The sequence below is a fragment of the Gracilinanus agilis genome, chromosome 1 (assembly GCF_016433145.1).
Source record: "Gracilinanus agilis isolate LMUSP501 chromosome 1, AgileGrace, whole genome shotgun sequence".
In the NCBI taxonomy this organism is placed as follows: domain Eukaryota; kingdom Metazoa; phylum Chordata; class Mammalia; order Didelphimorphia; family Didelphidae; genus Gracilinanus; species Gracilinanus agilis.
In genome coordinates this window covers 502,125,552-502,150,146 of record NC_058130.1, presented here as the reverse complement: position 1 = coordinate 502,150,146, position 24,595 = coordinate 502,125,552, and the positions used below count along the sequence as shown (strand labels likewise).

The window sequence follows — 24,595 nt, the reverse complement described above, 5'->3', positions numbered from 1 at the left end:
TGAGAGTACTGATTCCACAATGATTCCACATAAATTCTTTCATCCAAAGGAAACCAGATTGGGAAAGCTTTTTCCATAATTCTCGTAATTCTTTAGAAAAGTGATATGGCTACTAGAATTTCATTTTTACTTTTAAAAATTAATGTAACCAATTCTCAGTTTTAGAGAGGGAAGGAACATTTTTTAAATCCATGGAAAATGTAAAAACGAACAAAACCAAACCTTCATTTTAGCTGATAACTTTAACCTCTCACAATGCTTGGCACAAAGTACATGCTTAATAAATTTTTTTCTCAAATCATTAATTTGCACCAAAATAATCAAGGAGCACCACTGATTTTAGGTTTTATGTCTTCTCTCTGCTTCTACCTACTATCCAGTAGATTTTGTCAAAAAGCAATTGAATAAAACATAGACAGGTGGTAAGAGAGAAGAGGAGAAAGGAATAAATGAAAGTTCAGACTCTGAGGCATATGGAGATAAGTCAAAGATTTTTATAGATTTTCTGAGTGACTCTTTTGGGAGAAGGGGCATAAGTAAGGGAGATATGAAACAAATTCATCAAATTAGTACACACTGAGAAGCTGCTGGCTAGAAACAGGAGGATGATTAAAGTCCACTGCCTTTTTTTTTTTTTTTGCTTTCATTTTATCTGTCCCAATTAAGGGAGAGGTGGTGCCAAGTGGTGCTCAACAGACTCCACAGTCTGAAACTCAAGTGCCATCAACAGCAGCGGAAACCCTGGATCCCTTGTTTTATCCTAGTTGGTATAAGGCCTCCAAACGGCAAGGCACCAACCCAACTTCCACCCAAGTGAGTGAAGGTTCTGGTCAAGTAGGGCCGTCAGTTTCTGTGGATGCCACTGGGCAGAAGGCAGAAGAGGCAGAAACCACCGCAGCATCCAGTGAGGGGGCATCAGTGAGTGGTAAGGAAACTAGCCCACCTGCAGCTACTTCTCAGGTCAGTGTCCATCCCCATTGTGTCTGAATGCCTTTATGCATCCATCACTGGAGCTCCCAGCAGAATATGATAGGACAAGCAAAAGGCTTCCAAAATGGAGCAATAGCAACAGAGAAAATTAATTGCAAAGATGTATTTTAAAAAAATATTCTTCATTCTGATATGGCCACCTTACGACTGGCTTCCCAGTGGGAGAGGCATGAAGACTCAGGCCCACTGGCAGGCAGTTAGGTTTGCTGTCAAGAGCTGCCTGGTCTGCAGTGATTGGCTGGTTTTCCAAGTTGCCCATGTGGAATGGCCACTTGTCCTTGCCCAGCTTTTCTGTGTTCTTTTTGAGCTTTCTGAGCTTAACTGCTGGCTTTTGTGTCATTCATAACAAGGCCCAAGAAGCATGTTTAATGGAATTTTAATTCTGTGCTGGAAATAACTCCTCTGATTCATGACTTTTGGTAGTATTTTAGCTATGCTAGACAAAGATAGATTCAACTTAATTATACCTGTGCTTTCCTGAGCATAGATTCCTGGTAGGGGCTGAAAATGAGGTTCCAGTATATACCTTGGCCCCTTTTCTTAAAGAGATACTCTATGCTCCCAAATCATTAAATGTGAATGTTTCCATTTGTAGAATGAGTGTTTGAAACCCATGTCATGGGTTGGATGTTTGCATGGCTACGGTGTTTCTCAGAAGATACCTATACATCTTCTCTGTTGTAAGAATGCTAATGGAGGCTTGATGCTCATGGGCATTCTTATGGTGGTGTGTGTTTTGGTGTTTTCACCAAGGAAGGGTTTGATAAAGAAGCATTATCTCAGCCAATGTTTCTGGGCTGTGAAGAACAGGTAGAATATTTTCCAAATGGTGAGAATTGCTTTGACTGTCACCCTTCAGGTTTAATCCAGGCGGGGTGAGGTAAACTACTAAGAGTTTCAAGAAGAAAATAACTTGTTGAAAAATGTAAAATACAACTAGTGCATTAAAAGCCAAAAACCAAAAATGATTTTAAGAGAAAAGTAAATAGTAAATGTTTACTGTATGTGGGGTTTTTTTGGTGGGGTTTGGAAAAATTTCTATAGTGGTTATACATAAAGCAGTTATGTATGATATCAATTCATTTTGGTATATTTAAAGGGAGAGAGAACACCATAAAAGAAAGTCGTATGTGTAGGAGCTGTTTTTTGAAAGGAACAGAGGAATACACAATATTGAATACCTAGTAGTTACTCAATATAGTCTTAATTAAAGGCAAAATATTTGTCCTGAATCAAAATGAAAATACAACTTCTAGACTAGGTGTTCTTAACCTTGGTTATGTGAACTTGCTTTTAAATATTTTAAATAAACTTTTGGAGGGCAACCAGGTGGCTCAGTGGATTGAGAGCCAGAACTAGAGCTGGAAGGACCTAGATTCAAATTTGACCCCAGATACTTCCTATTGACCCTGGGCAAGTGATTTAACAGCCATTGCCTAGCCCTTACTGTTCTTCTGCCTTAGAACTAATACACAGTATTGATTCTAAGATAGAATGTAACGATTAAAAATTTTTTCGAAGATTATATTTCAATTTAATTCATTTCCTTTGTAATCTGATATAATTTATTTTATGCATTTAAAAACATTATTCTGAGAAGGAATCCCTAGGCTTTACCAGACTGTGAAAGGGGCCAAGCCACAAAAAAGGTTAAGAACTCCTGCTCCAGACAATGATGAAAACTAAAGTTATTCCTGATCCTAACAGTGAAGCATTCTTCTTATTTCCTCGCAGGAGTTAGCACTCTGCTTATCACTTTTGGCTTTTGTTATCATACTTCACTACATCTGGAGTCAGATTCATACTTGATTTTTACCTTGATGGGTAGGACATCTTTTATTTATCGTTGACTAACATTACCAGTATTTCTATCCATAATGTCCCCTTTCCAGATACTCATAGGTGTGTTTCATCCCATGTCTTAAGAGAATCATGCTGTCGGATCATATTTGCTACCTAAATCTCCCTATTGCTCCAGCTCTTCCATCTCCCTCCCCATGGAAAAATTCTCTATAAGCTAATAACGCATGGTGGAAACTGCCTTTTTCCCTGAAAAGGGGGGAAGTCTGACTCAGAACAATGACTCGATGGGTAATTATTCAGCAATCCAATGTGAGTTAACCTAACCAAACGATGGTTTTAGGAAGCCTGGCCCCACCCTGAATAGCTTCATGAGGCACACCAGAGTGATCACAGAGTATTCCTAGAACACCAGCTTTAGTGATGATGATGATAATGACGAAGATGGGTCTTTCTTGAATGATAATCCAAATGTTTCTAGATTAAATTTCCAGAGCTTATCTCTCCTATCCCACCATCTCCCAAATGAGAAGGTGCCACATAACAATAATACTCGAAGTTTGGGGCAACTAGGTAGTACTATATAGAGTTATATAGAGTGTATAGAGTATCAGGCCTAAAGTCTGGAAGAGCTGGGTTCAAATCTGACCTCAGATACTTCCTCTATATGTTACCTTGGGCAAGTTACTTAATCCTGATTGCCAAGGCCTTATGACTCTTCTTTCTTTGTCTTAGTATTGATACTAAGATATAAGATAAAGGTTTTTAAAAAATAAAGTTTGAACATGGGCAGAGGGGCCTAGCTCCCATCTATATATTGCCTGAATATATTAGATTTCATTGGCAGCATTAAATCTACCTCTGGAGAATTACTTCAATACTTATGACCATGGACAGGGAGTCAGAAAAGAGAAAAAAGTAGGGGAGGTGTTGAATCAGTGGCTATCTACCAGCCAAAGGCTACCAGGAGAAAAAATCAGAATCAAAAATGGCTCTTAAACAATGTTTGCAAATTATTTTCTAGCTTTGACTCTCTTAACTAAGCCTTTCCCGCCCCCCCCCCTAAGTTTTTCAGTTATAAAGATTTGTTTTGAAGCTAGTATCTTTTTATTTTAACTTCTCCTTAAGGGGAATGTTATCATATTAATAAATAATATTTTAAAAATCTAAGACTGACAGCCTTGTAAGTAACTGACCTATGGAGCCTGCTTCTCAGCTCCATGGACCTGAGTCTCCAAAGGGCTTTGGGGTCACTGGCAACATGCAGACCCAGCTATTTCTGGTTCGTTGACTTTTCCTTTGGTTGACATTTGGCTGATCTGGGAGTTCTCTATCACAGAATTCAATTTCTTTCACCTCATTATTTTCAGTTGTCTGCCTTCCAATGGCAGTGGCTGCTTGTCAGTCCCCTTTCAGTCTTGGATCCATCAAACTGTGTGAGGGGTGGTAGGATGGTGGAGATGGCAGCTCCCTCTTCACCTAGAGAGTAAATGAAGTGGTTAATGGTGTCTTCAAGCTTCTTGACTCTGCCCTTGTTAAAGGTTCTTCAAATCTGGGTACAGTGACTTATTTGAAATCTTCTCTTAATTATAACTAGCATTTACATAGTGCATTACAAATATTATCTCATTTGATCCTAATAATAATAGGTAGATGCTATTTTTGGCCTATAACTTGGGCAGACAGAAGTTAAGTGATTTGCCCAGAGTTACCTAGGTATTAAGTAGCTAAGGCAAGTCTTGTGCTCTCTCTGCTGTACTGCCTTGCTGCCTCATTTTCTAATCATTCATCCAGAAGAATAGAATGGAAACCTGCCCTGGCTATGATCTTAGTAGGGGCTAATGAAGAGGAAGAAAGAATTGTTTCTCTTTTCACAACAATCTACTTATGGATCTGAATGATTGGCTAAGAGTTCAGCTGTGTTCTGAGGGTCAAGGGAGTTGGTCCCACCATCATCTTTGCCAAACATGTCTGAGGCTGCAGGGGGAATGTCAAGCTTTGTGGCTGCCCATCCATTTATCCCATTTCATATATGCTAAAATTCATATGCTTGTTCATTGGAGTTGGGGTAGGAGAACTGAAGGGGAAAGAAAGTCATAGAGGAAAATGCATGTTCATTGTAGCAGAAAATCTAGAGCTTTTCATGTTGTTTGGGAAAGAGTTTGTGTGTGTGTGTGTAGGAAAAAAAAGCTTAAGTGATAATGATAAAGTGAATTGGAACAATTGTCCACTGGGTAAGAACTATGAGAACAAAATGAATTAATGTTAAGCATTTATTCAACCAGTATGGAAGGTTCAAGTGGGCATCAATATGGATTTTTAGAAAGCATTGACCATGCATCTGCTAACTTTATGGTTGAGGCATTCCAGATTCAGTGGGAGTCATCTCCCCATCTGGTTCTTCAGATCCTGGAATCTCCATATTTCTTTTTGACCAGGACATAATAGATATCTCAGATTTGATAAACCCTGTGATTTGAAGGCTGAAGGGTAATCCCTAATTCAGGATATGTTGAATTAAGTCACACTTGAAAATTAATGATAGAATTTTCATTTACCTCTTTAGTGGACCTGTTTGCTTTTTCTTTGCCTGTTCAGGCTGTGCCTTCCTTTTTCTTCAGTTAACATCCTAACATGCCATCTGATATGTTGGATTTCCTTTGCCTTATCTTCCTTGATTGGGTTGTCTCTTTTAACTGAGTGATATCTTTCCCTTAGCTAAGAACCTTAGTAATCTGCTGGAAACTTATTCTGTGACTCATTCCAACCTCAATCCCTTGTCTGCCAACCTCTTAAACAATTAAAACTTTTCCTCCCCAGTAATTTGCTCATATTCATTCACTAGGTAAAATCCCATCACTGGTTTTCCTAAGTCCAAATGCTGTCCCTGCACAACAGCTATAACCTGCCTTCTCTGATTCCTCTGTGTGGAAAACCAGATAAAAAGATTGTTTTGACTCTAGTAAGCTAATAATTGATGAGGAAAATAAAAACAAACCTCTGGCTTCTCTACCACAGGTGAAATGTGTTTGTGTTTTATCAAAGGCACATTAATATTTAGCTTCTTCTGCTCTCCAGAAAAGAACCATCCTACAGGGAAGTTTGAACTCAGTCCAGTGTTAGCTTTTACAATTTGGGGCATATTGGAATAAATAAATGTTATTGGCTACTCTTTTTTGGGATATATTCTGAAATTCATTGCTTTCAGTTTCTGAAATTGCCTGATCTTAGTTTCTTTATGTGTAAAATGGAGAGCTTGACTAGATGATCTCCAAATTCTCTTCCATTTCTAATAGGTTATGATTCTATGAATTTGCGCCATAGGTCCACCCATACTGAGTCAGGGTTGGATGGCATAGACTCTGCCCTTCCTCATTCTGCAACAGTGTGGAAGGGAGGCAAAGGGCTTGTTAGTTAATGTCCTTGTTTGGTAAGGGAGTATTTAACTCATAAAATCCTAGGAGAGTTGACTGTGAAATTTCCATTCAGGTTATGTCAGTTGTTTGCTCGGCCAATTGAAAGAGATTAAGGTGGAACTAACATTTGATCGGTTTTATATAATTATTGATTTTTTTTAAAAAGCCTGAAATTTCCTAGACCCAGGCTTAAGAGCTATGGAGTCAGGAGCATGTTAGAGTTGGGAGCCAGAGGAAAGGATGGGATGTCAAAGTACTCCAGCTAAAATATCCAAGAGAAATTTAACTAAGACCATGCATAAAAGATTCAGGTTTACTCCCCCTGAAAAGCAAAATTTTTGAGGCAGCATTTTCAAGCTGACATTGTGACCCTAGGCAAATCACTTAATCTCTCAGTCCTCCAGGCAAATGTCTAAGACTATTTTTGCAGAGCAGATGCTGAATTGTACTAATAGAAGTTCCTCATTGAGAAATCCCTAATACCAGTGAAATCACAGGTTCAGTCCTTCACCCCATCCTTAAGCCTCCACTTTTTTCCATACTTCAGGCAAGTCCAGGCTTCTTAGAGGGAAGCCCTAGAGTTTCCCACTGTTGTTGTTTCCAATTTTAAAAGTCCTACCAAGTCATTTTTTAAATGATTCTTCCACCTCTTTCTGAACCCTAAATTAAACTTTCTGTTTTTGCTTTTTTTTTTTAAACCCCGGAGATGCCAATGAAGAATACATGATGCCTAAAGGGCATTTGGGTTTTTCAATGTGATTTTTAGGGGAATTTTTCCAGAGATGGAAAGGAGCAGTGACCTTCTGCTTCCTGGAAATTGCTTGTTGACTTGACATTGGAGATATTTGCTAGTCCTGTTTAATGAAACCTCATACTGAATCAATGGATCATTGAATTTCTTGAGCTCTAAGAGAATGTAGAGAGCATGATTTCAGCTCTGGAGGTCCAGACTTAGCCTCTCATTCTTTTACTGACATTAATTTGCAATAAGACCTTGGGTAAATCCTCTAGTCTCTCTGGGCTTTACTTTCCTCCTCTGAAAAATGAAAGGATTACATTAGATCATTGAATTTTAGAGCTGAAAGAAACTTGGTGGATTCAGCTCCCTCATTTTATAGGTAAGAGAACTGCAGCCCTAAGACATAAAGTGACTTTTCAAAAGTCACATAGTGACCTGGCAACTGAGCTCTCAAGGAACCAGAGCAAATATTTCCATAGAGATTCTTTCCCATTCACAACAGCTGCAGGGTTAATCCAGCAGCTGTTCTGGCCAAATCCCCAGGGTTGAGCTATGGAGATGGTTTCCTCACAGTTCAGCCATCACAGGGAAGTGAAGACAGGCCATTCGGAGATTAGTTGTGGAAAGAGAGCTGGACCTACAGAAAGCTCCGTAGTCAATCACTTCTCTCACTTGACAGCTTGATTATCAGAATCTGAACAACAGGTGTCTAAATTAAGGTACTTTGCTGGAAGCTGATTTCTGCAGATACAAGAACAAAAAGACCCCAGTATTATAGGAACTCTTAGTTTTAGGAATTGTTTCCATATTGTACTTCATATTTCTTTATATTGAAAATGATTAAAAATAGAATTGTATCCAGATTATATCTAAAATAATAAGTGGGCAGTGTTTGGTAGAGACAAAACAAAATGGCGCCTCTGATCTTTGCCTGGTTATAGTTTGTTGCAGAAGATTTATGGATTAGACCATGGGTAAAGGCAGTAAAAGTAACAATACTAATGATAGTTCCTCTGTGAAACAAAATACATTTTGTCATTTTCAAGTATGTTTCTCATCTTGAGTCTTTTAACTAGACTCCTGTTTTTCAAAAATTCACTAATTCCTTCATAGACATTTATCTAGTCTTGGAATTTAAAAAGCACCTGATATCATAGTAATCCTGGACACAGGTGTTTAGACAAGTCCCCTGTTTTAGGCTCATAAAAAGCCAATTTGGAAAAAATAAAATCTTCTCACCTTGCCTCAGTTATGATCTCCAAAGTGGCCCCACTCTGAATTCCATTAAAGATATTTATTTATCAGAGCTTTCTTATTGCCAGCTATGAAAATAAGTTATTGTAGTAGACATTCAATTAATACCTGTTGAATATTTATTCAAGGAATAGAGGATTAATGACTTCACTTTTCATTAGTGACAATGGAAGATTAGTGCCCATCTCTTATTTTCCTTGTGCCTATCCTCCATGTGGTTGTAGTATTGAAGAAAAATTCTCATGAAGCTATCTCGATCTCTCAAAGGGCATCATCAAGCACTTTTGTGCCAGGCACTGATCTAAGTGATAGGACCACAAAGAAAGGCAGAAATAGGATCCCTGCCCTTGAGGAGTTCACATTTTAACAAAGGATGAAATATTTTAAAAACTGTACATGCAAGATATACACAGTGTAAGTGGAAGATAATCACAGAGGGAAGGCACTCCCAATGGAAGGGGCCAGAGAAAAGGCCTCCTACAGAAGGTGGGAGTTGAGGTGAGTTTTGAAGGAAGCTAGGAAATGGAGGTGGGGAGGGAGAGCTATCCAGGTTTGGGAGACAGCCAGAGAAATGGCATGGAGTCAGAATGGTGCACCATCATGTACTGGGAATAACGCTGTACCCAGTTTTTATTGTACTGATCTCATCCTCTGTCTGGACAAGATCTGAGCAAGTTGCCATTAGTCCAGTCTACTGATAGACCAGTTAATTCCTCACTTCATTTCACTGACAAGGATGTAAGACAGAGCAAACACCTCATCCTAAGTTCGACTGGGAACTAATTCTTTACAAGACATTTGCCACAAATTCTGTGTGAGCATAGGGGTACGCAACTTATATTTTCATTGCTCCCAAATGAGAAGGAAGTATGTAATGACTGTGGACTCAGAGCTGGTGGAAAGCCAAGTATCATAGACATTAACATTCTGTTTCCAAGGTAGCTAGGTGGCTCAGTGGATTAAGAGCCAGGTCTGGAGACAGGGGAATCCTGGGTTCAAACCTGGCCTCAGACATTTCCTAGCTATGTGACCCTAGGCAAGTCACTTGAACCCAATTGCCAACCCCATACTGCTCTTCTGCCTTGGAACTAAAAGCTAGTATTGATTCTAAGACAGAAGGGGAGGGTTAAAAAAATCTATTCGTCTAAGAAAATAATCCCAAATTTTACTAGGTAAATTTTTAAATGGTCTGACAATCATGCATAGTTCTAAAAAACAACTTTATACATTGATATTTGAATGAATCTGTGACTTTATCTATGTGGGCATTTTCCCCTGCTTCCCACCACCATGCCCTCTCAACCCTCATAATTTTTGTCTTTATATTTCCATAAGCCTTCCAAGAAAGACTATAAATCAACAACCTGGGCCCTCCCTTTTAGGTCTCGAGGTCTCTAAGACTTTAGATATTTCATGGATACCAACACAATACTGGCTGAAGGTGCTTCTATTATCCCTTGCTTTCTCTATATGACCAAACCACTTATTTTCCCAGGAGAATGTGATCTTGATGCTGCCTTTATCTTTACACTACTTTTTGTATGCAAGTCATCCTTCTTAATATGCTGTAGAATCCTTATATCTACCATCTGTCTTTCCATTATTCTTTAGGTCATTTGCCATCTGGACTTTGAGAACTAATAGAAATTCTTGGAGAACATCACTGGGGAGAATATTGGTGTTAAAAACATGGGTACTTTCAGAAAAGTATCAGAAGTCTCATGTGAATTGATACAGAGTGAAGTCAGCAAAACCAGGAAAACAATATACATAGTGATTGTAACAATGAAAATGGAAAGAACAAAAAAAAACTCGAATTCTACTAGGTAATTATAATGATGAAGCTTGGCCATAGAGAAGAAATAAGAATTGTATTGCCTTCCTTTCCTTGACAAGGAGGAAATTATGAGTGTGGAACATTTCATGTGCTGTCAGACTTGGTTCATGTATTGGTTAGTTTTGCCAAATTGCTTTCCCCCCTTTTTCTTTTCCATTCTTTCTTATAAGAGTTGGCTTACTTAGGGGAAGAGAGGAGGAATATTCAGAAATGACAATGATATCAAAACAGAAGCTCCTGATTAAAATACATAAAAATAAGATGGATGATTTTTAAAAGGAGGATTTGAGTGGTGAAAAATAAAAGCTATTAAAGCCCTAATGGGAACCAAAGGTTCCATCCTAGGTCTCTTTCCTCATATTTAACAAATATGGAATCTCTCTACTTCCCATCAGTCCCCTACTTATTTCATCTTCATCAAAAGACTTAGTTTTCCATTAACAGAGCTGATAAATAGAGCAATCTATAAGAGCTTCAACCAGTGATAGAGGACAACCAAATTACTTTTCCCCCAGGTGTTACATATAGAGGATAAAACCATTTTCATGCAAATGGCCTTTGGGATAGAAATCTTCCTTTCTTGTTTTGTGATCAAATGCAGAATCCAGATTCCACAAGAGACCTAGAGGTGAGAGATGCCAAAGGCTGAAGGTGATGCCACTTGTCTTTCCTGAGCCAGTTTAATTTCAAAAGTTATTATAGAGCATTAAAAAAAATAAGAAAGGGAACAAAGAGCATAGTGTTATTCTAGTGCCTGATTTCCCATGAGTATAGATGCTTCCTATGTTCTTTGAAATGATATATTTAATTTTCCAAAACAAATAGAAATGAATGAGAATTAAATTGTGTTCTCTCAATTTAATTGAGGGATTCAGGATGTTAAATTATCTTCAAACATAAATCTCCACCACAGAGAGAGCGAGCACATTGTGTCTCACAAATTAAGTCTACCAAGCTTAAAAATCATTGCCTTCCTTATGCTGGGAGATGGGATGGTGTTGGAATTCTGGCATGACAGAAAATAGAGGGACACCTGATTCACATTCTATTTCACATTTGACAAAATGGGAAACAGTGGATGTTAAGAGTACAAATAAAGGCAAGAATCTGTATATCAGCTCAGTTTCCCCAAACAATGTGCAAGACCAGGTTAGCTCTAAATAAGAAAATAATAATGAGACCACTTCAGCTACTGTGATTCATTTGTGTCCTAAGGCTACATGTTTTTTGCTGATTTCTCCCTCTGGGGAAGTGATATTCTAACATTGTGGAGTTTTACTAGGAAGCCAAAAAAACAAGGATAAGTGTCACAGGAGACTGTGGGTTACAAGGTCAGCCAGGACCCTAAATAAATACTGTAATAATAAGAAACTAAAGTGTAGGTGTCCACTTAAAGAGGGAGAAAATCATTCAATCCTGCAGGAATGTCATAGAGGTTCTGAATTAATTTCCCCTGACAAATTATATCTTTAACTCTCCCATACCAGGAGAATCACAAAACATGTAGTATTTGCAATATTATAATTAAATAGCTAATGCTATTTTTGCTTCCCATGTTTCCAAATTTTTTATTAATCTGTTTTTAGCTTGTACCACTTACTGGAGATGGGTATTCTGTAGACATTGCTGCCGGAACTCATGAATCTCAGTAATTGAGGAGTAATGGGTGGAGGCAGGTTGATAACTCAGTGGATAAAGCCCTGGGCTTGGAGTCATAGAAGACCTGAGTTCAAATTTAGCCCCAGACACTGGCTATGCAACTCTGGGCAAATTACTTAACCTCTATCTGCCTCGTTTCCACAATTATAAAATGGAAATAATAACAACACTGGCTTCCCTGGATTGTTGTGAGGATCTCAGGCTATATTTGTGAAGCACTAGCACATAGTATTATCTATTTTGTTCATACTGCTTAGAAATTACTAAGATAAATCAAGATAACATTGTATATTGCAACAGCAGTATTATCTGAAGAATCATTGTGAATGTTCACCTCCAGAGAAAGAATTGATAAATAAAAGTATGCATGATATGTTTTTATACATGCAAATGCATATATTATATATTTAAATAAAATGCCTATTATGTATTTGGTCAATTTATGCCTTCTCTAGTACAGGATAAGGGAGAAAGGAGGGAGATAGCTCAGAACTTAATATGGAACAAAAATAAAGGGAAAAATTACTAAGAAGTCTAAAAAAAGGAGAAAATATTCTGACTTCACAACAGGACTATAATAAAATCATGACTCCAAGAATCCAGTTGATCTAATTACCTGGTCCAACCTCAGAAGACTTGGAACATCAGATACCAGCCTCCAGCAATTGCACAAATTCTTTTAAAAAGTAGCAATGTATGTTCTTTGATGGTAAGATCTGTTGCATCCCCAAGACCTAGTCAGTCAAACCTTTATTAAATGCTTACTGTGCCAGAAAATGTGCTCTGGACATAGTAGGTATTTAGGTCAGGGCTTGTGGATTAGATTAGATTGTAGGAATCTATCTGGTGGATTGATGTGGATATGATTCTGATTCTGAAATCTAGCCCTGCTGGCTAGCCTTCCCTTTAGACATCTTTCCCTTGTGTTCCCTGCCTACTTTGGGGGATGAGGAATGTCATTCCTTGCTTAAGGTGCTTCCCTTTTGAATAGAAGGGGTTACCTTGATTTTCTCCAGATTATAGTTTGTATTTTCCCTTCCAATTTACATAGTTACCACACATGTTATTCTTTAGAGTAGGAGGGGCCAATCACAAATCTGGGCTGGGGATGGACCTGTACCCAGGCCCCCAAAAGGGTCTAGGCTATTGGCCCGTACTCATCTCTGTTCTGTAGGACGCTTACTATTCCACTAGAAAAATCAAAGCAGGTCTCTAAGTAAAGCTGCCTTTATAGGATCATATAATGGGGCATCCCATGGTCAGTGGCCACATTTTATCCCCCAGGAGCAAAACAACACTGAAAATCCATGGCAGTAGCTATATGTAATAAAGCAGTTCTTCTATTCCCCTAACCACCCTCTGCCATTGCCTCTGATACTCACCATGTCCTCTGATGTCATCTCAGAGGGAGGCACATTATTCTCAATTTTGTAGCACTTTTCTACTGACCTCACCTACTCAAGCCTTTCATAGCTCTTAAAAGCAATGGTGGAGTTCAGCAGTGTCAAATTCAAGCAGAGAGAGATCCCTAAGGATCACAGTTTGACTTGGAAAACCAGGAATTAACATTATGTTGTGTTGTATTTTTATTTATTTTGTTAGGCATTTCTTAATTATATTTTTAAAAAACCCTTACCTTCCATCTTAGAATCAATACTGTGTATTTGTTCTAAGTCAGAAGAGTGATAAAGGCTGAGCAGTGGGGGATAAGTGACTTGTCCAGGGTCATACAGCTACGAAGTGTCTGAGGCCGGGTTTGAACCTAGGACCTTCCATCTCTAGGCTTGGCTTTCAACCCAATGAGCCATGTAGGTGCCCTTCTCCCACTTACATTTTAATCTGGTTCAGGATCTACTAGGCAGTGAGCTTGACATCTCAGGGGTCAAGAAAAAAAATTAGATTTGAAATCATCAAATCTGGTCTGAAGTCTTGATCTTGAGATGGCGATAACACCCCAAGAGACCCTGAGCAAATCAGTTCATCTCAGGATTTTACTTTCCTCATCTACATATGGGATAGCTCAAAGCCCAGAAGTCTAGTGGCCAGCTGCATGGCTAAGATTTTCCTGATTCCAATACAGAGTTTTATCCACTACTCTCTATTACTTCAAACCCTGAATTTAACATAAGAAAACCTGAGTTCAAGTCTAGGGTCTGTTATTTAATAGCTGTATGACTCTGGGGAAGCTGCTTCCCCTTTGTGGTCCTTAAAGTTCTTATCTGAAAGATGAAGGGATTAGATTTGATAACTTCTTTTCATTAATATATGTATAATATATATATATATATCCCTCATTTTTCTTCATCTTCTTTTCCAAGTACATCCTTCCCTTTTCTCTATTCAGAGAGCCATCCCTTGTAACAAAGAATAAAAATAAAGAAAAAATAATGGGGGCATCTAGGTGGCATAGTGGAAAGAATGCCAGGCCTGGAGTTGGCAGGACTTGTGTTCAGAAATGACCTCAGATACTTCCTACCTCTGTGACCTGGACAAGTCACTTAACCCAATTTGCCTACCCTTTGCCCTTCTGTTTTAGAGTTGTTACCAAGATAGAAAGGGAGGGAGGAAGGAAGGAAGGAAGGAAGGAAGGAAGGAAGGAAAGAAGGAAAGAAGGAAGGAAAAAGGAAAAGGCAAAAAGGGAAGGAAGGAAGAGAAAGAAAAAAGGGAAGGGAGGAAGAAAGAGAGGGAGGAAGAAAGAGAGAGGAAGAAAGAGAAAAGAAGGAAGGAAGGAAAGAAAAAAGGAAGGAAGGAAGGACGTTATCAAATCAAGGGAAGAGGGTTGGGGAAAGACAGTTCTTTAAATTTAATCAGCAGAGGCTTCTAAGGTCACTTCCTTCCTGAACATTTTATGATCTTATAAGAAATAGTATCCTCTTGATATAATTGGCTTATCAGTAAACTATTTCCCTTTTGGGGCTTGTTTGGTGGTGGCTGTGCTGATTTGTTTTTCTCCTTTCAAAGGGCCCAGCATTTTCACAGTTGGATGTCCCATTCCTAACATACTTCAATTACTCAGCTGTCATGCAGGAGCTTGTTCCTGGGTACAAACATGGCCATCAGAACCCTCTAGTGCCATTGCCAGGGCTCAGCTTCTCTACTTGGAGATGAGTCATAATCTGCCTCGCATCCACTGAGTTTCCCACTGTGTTCTCAGGTTGGATTTTTCTTTTGGATCTGGAATTCGTGATCCAGTGCTCAGGAATGTAAAGTAGGAGACCAGGCCACTGACCAGGCTTTCTGCCTTTCTTACAAGGACTCTAAAAATGTCCCAAACATTCCTGTTTGCACCTGCTTTCAGTGTTTGGTTGTTATGTGTGACAGTGTGATACAATGGAAGGAGCCCTGGGTTGAGTTCCAGGAGATCTGGGGCTTGGTCTTGAATCTGCCATGCTATTGATTTTGTCTGATCTTCTGTGAATCGTCTCACTTTCTTAGGCCTCAGTTTCTTTATCTGTAAACTAAAGAGGTTAAACTAAGTTATCTCTGAGGTCTCTGCTAGCTCTTTAAAATCTCCCCTTTCTAAGATTCAACTTAAAAATTCAGAGTGAGCCATATTTTTCACTAACAGCAGATTTCAGCTTATAAATTTATCCATTTCAGTCCTGCCAGGTTTCATTATCCATGGGAAAAATGTTTTATTTATCTGGCTTAGATAGAATCATTATCAAATAAGGTCTGACTCAAATGCCTTCTCATGGCATACAGGTGACTCTGGATTCCCAAATGCTACCTGGAACAAAGTATAAGATCTATAAGTCATAGTAATGGATATTAATCAAGCAAGTGTATTTTTAATGCCTACTATGTGCCTCTCCCACAGTTACCACTGTTATGGGAGAAATATCTCCTCTTTGAGTTCATGTGGCAGGTTACTGCTGCTAAATAAATCTACCACAACACAAAGATTATAGAGATAAATCCTAGGTTTTATTATTCTTAACCACAATTCTAGAGATAGGCAAATAACCCTCAACAAGGATTGGAGTTTCTGCCATATCATTTACAGAGAAAATTTTATCAGAGAGACAGTGAAAAAAAATTTAAATATATAACAATAGGCTGTAAATCACAGGGGCTTAGTCAAGCAGATCCATTATCTCATGCTTTCTTCTACTGAGGTTGAACAAACTATATTAAAGAGAATCATGATCTCACATGTCCCCTAAAGAAACAGACTTGGTTAAACAGGCTCTCTTTTTGTTGTTCAGTTGTTTTCAATTGCGTCCAACTCTTTGTGACCCCATTTGGAGTTTCCTTGGCAGAAATACTGGAGTGGTTTGCTGTTTCCTTCTCCAGCTCATTTTATGGATGTCAAATGAAGTTAAATGACTTAATTGCTCAGGTTCTCACAGTTACTAAGGGTCTGAGGTCAGATTTGAACTCAGGAAGATGAGTCTTCCTGACTTTCAGGCCCAGTGCTCCATCCCCTGTGCCACTTAGCTGTTCCATACAGATTCAATGGACAAAGTCAAGTAACAGAGGAAACAGAGGGTACCCAATGAGCTGATGGAGAAGAGGAGATTCTCATGGCACAAAGATAGCTAGAAGTCTTGGGGCTGGGTGAATCTCTTCACAAATAGTGAGTTAAAAATTCTCCCTTTGGCTTCTTATCTGAGGAATGTCAAAAAGTTTTCCTGTAATATTGTCATTACGTGAGACAGGTGAGTCCAATGTTAATAGGAACAGGAAACAAGCTTCAGTTAGCCAAAATGAAAGAATGGCATAGTAAAATTGAATAAAAGGAAAATTTTAAAAATTCCCATCATATCCTCTCAGTTCAGGTCTCCACTGTCTTCTGTACGGCGGCAGCCTCCGCCTCAGTTTCTCTGCCTCAATTCTCCTCTCCATTTCACACACTGCCAACAGAATAATTTTCCTTAAACAGTGCTGACAATGTGACATGCCTAGTTAGCCACTGCAGCGACTTCCTATTGCTCCAGAATAAGAAATAAATAATACTCAATGCCCTACATGCTGACCGTAATGGACCTTTGAAACCTCATGGGCTATTTTCCTACCAACTGGTCTTCAGTTTGTTCTTCACAGAAGAGACTCCACTTCTCCTTGCCGTGCCTTTGTATTCACTGTTCCCCAGGCCTGGAATGCAATTCCTCCTTTCTCCCTTCATGTACCATCTTTTTGCATGAAGCCTTTTATGGCCCAAATGCTAGTATCTTCCTCTCAAACTCCGTTGTGTAGAATTGCTGTCATAAATACATATATTTTTATTAACTTTATATTTATGCTGTATTTTGTTCTCATATGTAGTTTTCTCCCCTATTAGATTGTATAGTCATTGCAAGTAGAAATCATTTCCTTTTTTTTGCTTTTGTTTGCTTGTGCCTATCTATGATAGTGATTGGCACAAAGAAGCTGCTTAATGAATATCTGTTGGTTAACTGATTGCCATTTACTGTGGACTAAGTCTGAGCACCTAAACAAAAACAGAAAGACAAAAACAAGCAGTCTGTGCTCTCAAGATGCTCACGGTGTAGCTGAGGAAATAACATGTCCACATGGGTCCATATGTGGCAGCTAGGTGGTGTAGTGGAGAGAGTGCTGGCACCTGAAAATCAGGAAGACTCATCTTCATAAGTTCAAATCTGGTCTCAGACACTTACTGGCTGTATGATCCTGAGCAACTCACTTTACCCTGTTTGCCTCAGTTTCCTCATCTGTAAAATGAGCTGGAGAAGGAAATCGCAAATCTAGAACTCTAGTATCTCAGCCAAGAACACCCCTAAACAGATTCAAGAAGAGTCAGACACAACTGAAAAATGACTAAGAAAGGACATATGAAACAGGAATTATATTTACTCTATTTAGCTCCACAGGGTAGAAACAGCAATACTGGTTGAAAAAGGCAGTGTGGCAAAATAAAAACTTGGATCTGCAATCAGAGGACCTGGTTTTGAATCATGCTTCTGACATTTCTTGTATAATGTGTGTGACATTTGACAAACCTCAGATTCCTCATTTATAAAATGAGAGAGCTGGACTAGAGAGCCTCTGAGATTCTAGCTATGATGCTAAGCTGCAAAGAGACAAATGAAAGCTTGAAGTTAGGTAAAAAAAACTTACAGTTAGACTCTCCCAAAGGCTCCCTGTCCCCAGAGACTATCAAGAAGAGGCTAGATGCCCCCTTATTGAGTATGTTGCACTGGGGATTATTTTTTAGGTTTAGGGGATTTGAACTTAGCTACTGAGATCCCTCCCAACTCTAACATTCTGTGCCTCTGTGAAGCTCAAAGATATTACTGACTTCATTGCGTAGTTGAGGAAACTGTATGAAATGAAGAACAGGTTAATTTTTTAAAATGGAAAGATCTACATGAAATCATGAAGAGCAAAATGATCAGAACCAAAAGAGCATTGTATACAGCAACAGAAATATTGTTTGAGAATGACCTTTGTATGTCTAGAGAAAGATCTGATCCATAGAAACAAGCATGACGGTTTTATATGTACACTTTTTTTGGTCAAATGATGCTTTCTCTAGTGTGAGGAGGGGAGGAAGGAGGGAGGAATTTTTATGTAACAAAAAAACAAATAAATTTATATATGTGTGTTTATGTGTGTGTGTGTACATGTATAAGTATACTTTGTGTGAGTATATTATATATATACACACAGATATATATTTGAGGAAACTGAGGCTCAGAGGGGTTACTCGCATGATCACATGGAGGTAGGATATGAGGAGGTCTTCCTTATCTTCCTTACTCCTGTCTAACATTCAATCCATTCTGCTACTCTGTCTGTTAATTCTGATGAAAGGTAGGGTGTCAAGATAAGATCTAGAGGAGGCAGTTTGAGGGTGCTGGGCACCTGGTGGAAGTTGGGGTGGGAGTTGCTGAAAAGAGGAGAACCTTCTGATGAAGGGGATAAAAAACAATCTCTTTCCTTCTTCACACTTTCAAAACTTTGGGTCTCATCCTGTATATGAGAAAGAATCCCCTGGAGGAGGAAATGGCAAACCACTCCAGTATCCTTGCCAAGAAGATGGATAGCTATAGTCCCTGGGGCAGGAGCCCTGGACATGGAGGATGTTGTCTTCCAAACAGATGCCTCTATCTTTAATAATGTGAGTTGGTCAACACATTCAGTTCTGGCTATTCAGTGGATCATTTAGGGCTGACTGCCTTGTAAGGAAAATACCAGATTGTGCCAGGATGAAGGAAACTTCATTCTCAAAAAAAAAAAAAAGAAAGATACTAAAAATGTCCGCTATATCACCAAATCTAAAACATTATGGCGTTATCTCCTTGGGTGTCATTTCCTTTCTAGTTTGCATTTTTGAAAGGAGGATGTGTTTGGAGGGAAAAACCCTTGCCCAGGCATGTTTCCTTTTAGGGTGGGCAGTTGTTGTGGCACTAAACTGAAAAACTTTTCTTTAAAAGCTTCTAGAAGATTTGAAGACAACCTGCTAAGCCACTTTCCTGAACTCCATAATGAAGTCATATATCAAGAACTTATACAGGCAAGACACTGTGCAATGTGCTGAGTATAGATACAGAGGTGGAACAAGACATAGCGGCTGCCTCAGGGAGCTTACATTCTAATTAAGTGCATTAGATACATCCAAAAATCTATAATAAATGACAGATTGTAAGAATCAGAGGTGAGAGGTTTAATAAAATTCCATGGGAAACTGGAGGAGGAAGAAAACACAAATGAACTCAGTCTTTAAGGAAAGGAAGGGAATGGAATGAGCATTTGTATAGCATCTATTATATGACAGGTGCTATGTGGTTTTGTTGTTTTTTTTAATTTTCTCATTTTTGATCCTTACAATAGTCTTATGAAGGAGGTGCCCTTATTATTCCAAATTTACAGTTGAAAAATCTAAGGCAAACAAAGGTGATTTACCTAGGATCATACAGTTAATAAGTATTTAAGGCCTGATTTGAACTCAGGTCTTCTGGTCTCCCAGCATTGTACTCTATCCTAGCTGCCTGGGAGGAAAGGACTTCATTAAGGAGAAGTTAGCTGTGAAGAGTGGCATAAACATAAGCAGGAAGATAAGAGAGTTCATGATAAAACTGGAGATAGGAAAACAGCCCAGTTTAAATGGGATATAGAGTATGTAAAGGGAAGTAGTGAAAGGCAAGTTAGAGGCAGAGTGTAGAGGGATCTCATCCATTATTTGGATGTGGATCTCGAGAAGATCCACAGAAAAATAAAGTAAAATAAAGTCCCTGCCATTAAGGAGATTACAGTTATAATCTAGCAAAGGAATTCAGTAGTAGTTGTTCAGTCATTCTTTAGTTGTACCTGACCCTTTATGATCTCATATGGGGTTTTCTTGGCAAAGATACTGGAATGCCTTGTGTGTTTCCCTTGTACCCCTTATTTCTATTACATTTGCCATTGCTTTTCCAGCTCCATTTTACAGCTGAGGAAGCTGAGGCAAACAGGGTTAAGTGACTTGCCCAGGTTCATACAGCTAGTAAGTGTTTGAAGCCAGATGAATTCAGGAAGATGAGTCTTCCTGACTTTAGGTCTAGCACTCTCTCTACTATGCTACCTGGCTACCCAAAAGGAGGTAAGAGGGGATTATAAATAGCTATAATATAATCTAAAATATAAATACAGTAATAATATAATATGATATAAAGAATGGTAAGGGCTAAGGCAAAGTATTTGGAATACTTGAAGATTTCCTAGGAAGAAATGATAATTTCTGATTTAAGGGTCAGGAAAGAATGATATTTGAGATGGGTCTTAAAAGCCAGAGTAGGATTTGCTACTGATCGCTTAAAATCATTCAGAGTGTTCCAGGAATTCCTTCTTTTTTTTTTTTTTTTTTAAATCACTGCTGCGTTCCTAACTCCTCTTTTGATTCATATCTATGTAATCTCTGTCCCACTTTATTGATGAGTCCTGTGTGAGATTGAGGCAGAGTTGTCAGGAGGCAAGAACTTCACTTCTCCACCCTTTGGAGACACTTCAGCAGAGGGTTCACTTTGAATGCTCCCCTACCCCTTCTTCAGGACTGTTCAGAGCCAGTCCCCTTTGGGGACTCATCAGGTTTCAAGTCTTGTTCAAGCGTGGAGCTGCTTTGGGTACTTCTGACTTGTGGCTTCAAGAGAGAAGATGGAAGAGGCCAACTCCCCTTCAGAATGTTGAAGAGAAAAGACTGAAAAGAGATGAGAGAGGGGATGGCAGTATCCATCATGCCCCTATATCCAGTTTGTTAATTCTAGAGACTTGGGGGGGGGTTCCCCTTGGATGAGATCTAGGACACTCTTGATTGAGCTGAGTTGACTTCTTTCAGTGGGAGAGTTCCTACATTCGCTCCTTCACTCTCTACTGTTGAGTATATTTTTCTATGTATAACTTCTCTGATTTCTATTTTGCCATGATTCAGTTAAATGGATCTCTTTGCTGTTTGCTATGTGTGTTCTTTGCAAAACTGGTATTATATTAGATGGAAAAGAAGTCAAACTTTGGACATAAAGCTTGAAATGCCCCTTCCCTCCAGAAATGGCAAATCAATCAAAAGTTAGATGGGATCCAATCATATACCCTGGGTGAGCAATATTTAAGAGAGCACATAGATATGCTTCTAGTTAAATACCCCCTTTCTCTGAGGAGAGCAGAGAGTAGATTCTGGCTTGAAACTCCTGCTTTCCCTTCTGGCGGGAATGAAAGTCACCCTTGAGAATGGACAGAAGCTAGGGATGTCTATTATGTTTTCCTTCAAAGCCACCTGTAGGAATTAAATTTTAATGGTTTGACTAAAATATATGAAAATTATAAATAATATGGTGGTCCCTGATTTGATATATTATAGTTCAAAGTCAAAATGACTTTTAATAGCTTTTATTTACAAAAGAGATGGAAAGAGTGAAAGTAGAGAAATACAAAAAGGAATAGAGAAGATGTCTAGCCCAGGGATGGGCAAACTATTCCCCAAGGGACATATCCAGGCTGTAGTTTGCCCATCACTGCCTTAAGCAATTCCCTAATCACTAAGCCCCCGCATCCAGATGTAGTGATTAGGGAATTGTTTAAGGCAGTGATGGGCAAACTACAGCCTGGATATTGCCTGGGGGGAATAGTTTGCCTATCACTGGTCTAGCCTATCATATTAAATATTGTTCCGGTGCTCCACATAGCCAGGCACAACTTATTAACCCTCTCAACCAAAGTTAAACTCTCTCTGGAAGTCAGGAAAGGAAAGCCAGCTATTTACTCACCCAAGTTCCCTCCAAGAGGCAGGTCAAGACAACTTGAGCTGAAGATGACTCCTGAAGCCAACTCTCTTATTGAAGTCAACTTCCTTCTTGTGTAAGAGGAAAGTCTAGATATTTAAGGTATGGTTGCCAGAAACTGATTAACTCGATTTCAAAATAAAATAGACCCAAGTCAGGATGACTTTTATGGTGGTTTATTTACAATAGGTAGGGAAATTGAGAGAGGGAAACTCTGGCCTGGACCAGAGGCCTGATCCAGGTAGTTATTTAGAAGCCCCAGCAAAGGGGCACAGAGGTTAATTAAACTAGGCTTCTAGCCACAAGGCCTCCTCCAAGAAGAGAGGCCTCCCTAAGGCTAGAGCCTCCAGAAACACCAAGAGAAGAGAAAAAGAGTCAGCCTAACTTACCCACATGACAATTCAAGGGAAGCAGTCTGAGGTCTCACCAGAGATCCTTCAACACCAAGTTCAAAGTGCCAACTGCCTCCACAGGAAGTTAACATCATATTTTAAAGCTAGCATCTTTCATCACTTCCTGCATCCACCTCCAATTTCAAGTGGACAAATGGCAGCCTCGATACTGTTTTGGACTGCTCAAAGGGCAGTCCCTTGTTTTTGATTTGTCACTATCACGTGTGGGTCACAGACCTCCTTCTCCCCACTTAATTCTAAGTTGGGTGGGGTGACATTATTTCTGGTGGCTAGTCTGCACAAATGAATGAGGGCGAGCTAATTCCATTCACACACTTGAAGCTGACTTCCAAGCCCCAGAAATTCAGGGCCTTTTATAGTGACTTCTTGTCCTTTCCCCTCTTCACAGGGGCCAATCATAGCTTCCAAATTGTCCAGCACTGCCCAGGGAGGCTGTGTCTTGTGGCATCTGCTTCTTACTTCTAAAGGTGTTAATTCTTATTATAGGCCTCTGAAGGTGTAAACCTTTTTTATTATGGATTCACTTGTTTCTGACTGATTGTGTTAAAAGGGTGGAGCTCTCTTTACTTAGTGGTTAGCAAGGTACTAAAAGAAAGAGTATGCTAAGTGTTTGTCTACCCAAAGTAGACAAAGAGAATAAAGAATTCCCTTTTACAAGTGTTAACTCAACATAGACAAAGAGAATAAAGAATTCCCTTTCACACACCCACAATATGCAATATGTACACCCATCTACCCTTGTGAGGTCCACTGTTACCCTATTCATTTGCTATATTTGAATTTTGCCTCCTGCTCAAAGTTTGTACTTTATTCCAGCTGGTTAATGGGGTTTAATAAACTCAGAAGAAGGAACCTTTGGATTTTAAGTTCTGAGCTTTAAAGTGAGTATCTGATTCTCAGGGCTTTTTTTAAAGTTTCTAAAGAGTCAATGAATCTGTAGAGAGTATAGTCACTAGCAGCTGCAAAGAGGGGTGAAGACAGATAATTAAATTGGTCTCGTGCCACAGGAAACAGTCCAAAGAAAACTTTACAGTATTTGTGTCCAGTGACATGTAAAGCATGGGGACTGTCAAATGTACTAGACTTGCTGCTCTATCTTTCAGTGGATAAAACTTTGTTTCATTCATTTCTTTTCCCATTCTTTACACCCTATTTCAAGTAAGTCCATCTTGTATTATATGTGTTTAACAGAAATAGCAAGGTCCATTTGCAATGTAAAAATTTTTTCTAGAAACAAGGAGACTTATGGAGAGCAGCAGAAACAGGAAGGAGTTAGGGCAGTGGGAACAGAAGGGTGGAACTAGATTGAAAAGAAGGATGGATATTCGATATCTGAAAAGGAGATAGAATTGCTTGAAAGGAGCCTCTTCACAAATGAACTCTAGTCTCTTCTCCACCCCCCATAAATTAACTAGACTCCTGCCGAGCTAGAGAATAGGGCAAGGTGGGAGGGAGAGAGGTCTAATATCTATGGGATTCAAATAATGTAATGAAATCGTTCCCTCCAAAACACACATGCATGGCATGCTACAGTGAAAATTTATTATCTTTCCATATTCAGAGGCGACATAGGAGAAAATTTTAGATGTAGAGTCAGAATTTAAGAGAGAATATTCAATTATAATCTGCCACCTACTACCAAATCACTTAAATCTTTCCAAGCCTCAATTTCCTCATATGTAAAATGAAGAGAATTAGATTAGATGATCTCTGAAGGCCCTTCTAGCTCTAAATCTATGATTTTAAGAAATCCTGTCTCTTCTAAGCAGTGGGTTGAATTTAGGTTCACTTTCCTGAGCTTTAGTTAAGAAACCTCTGTAAAATAAAGGACTGGGACCTTTATATAAATATAAAAACAAAGTATCTCTAAAATCCCTTCCAATGATTGACTCTATGATCCCTTGATTCTACATTTTTTTCTCTCCTCCAAGTATATGATTTTGTTAACATGACAGTTTTGTTAGTCCTGTCATTTATATTTGGATCTGTTTATATCCATATTTATTTTGGTTATGTTTCCTGAGGAGACTTGGAAGGAAATTTTTTTAGTCTAAGGGAGAAATGGAAAATTACTTTTTTTCTCCCTAAGTCCAAATATCAGACTATATATAAAAGTAGTCTGATATCTGGGCTCAAGGAGAAAAGAAAGCTGCTTTCTATCCCTAAGGAAAAAGAAAAAAGTGTGTGTGTGTGTGTGTGTGTGTGTGTGTGTGTGTGTGTGTGTGTGTGTGTGTGTGTAATATCTATAAAGTCAGGGACAGCTAGGTGGC

General features: G+C 38.9%; 1 protein-coding gene across 6 annotated transcripts in view; it reads left to right on the top strand.

The window, feature by feature from the left end:
* The window catches only part of TRIM55 (tripartite motif containing 55), a 71,742-nt gene that overhangs the window by 40,297 nt on the left and 6,850 nt on the right, over positions 1-24,595 (top strand). For 2 of the 6 annotated variants that reach the window (XM_044665993.1, XM_044665999.1), the window contains one exon: positions 667-960. The exons of 1 other annotated variant lie outside the window; for it this stretch is intronic. In XM_044665993.1, coding sequence (XP_044521928.1) covers positions 667-960 — 294 coding nt within the window. Of the gene's footprint in view, positions 1-666; positions 967-5,891; positions 5,909-7,523; positions 7,537-9,810; positions 10,196-24,576; positions 24,591-24,595 lie in introns of those variants that run through there. 3 more of the 6 variants (XM_044666007.1, XM_044666014.1, XM_044666037.1) reach the window with 3 other exon arrangements.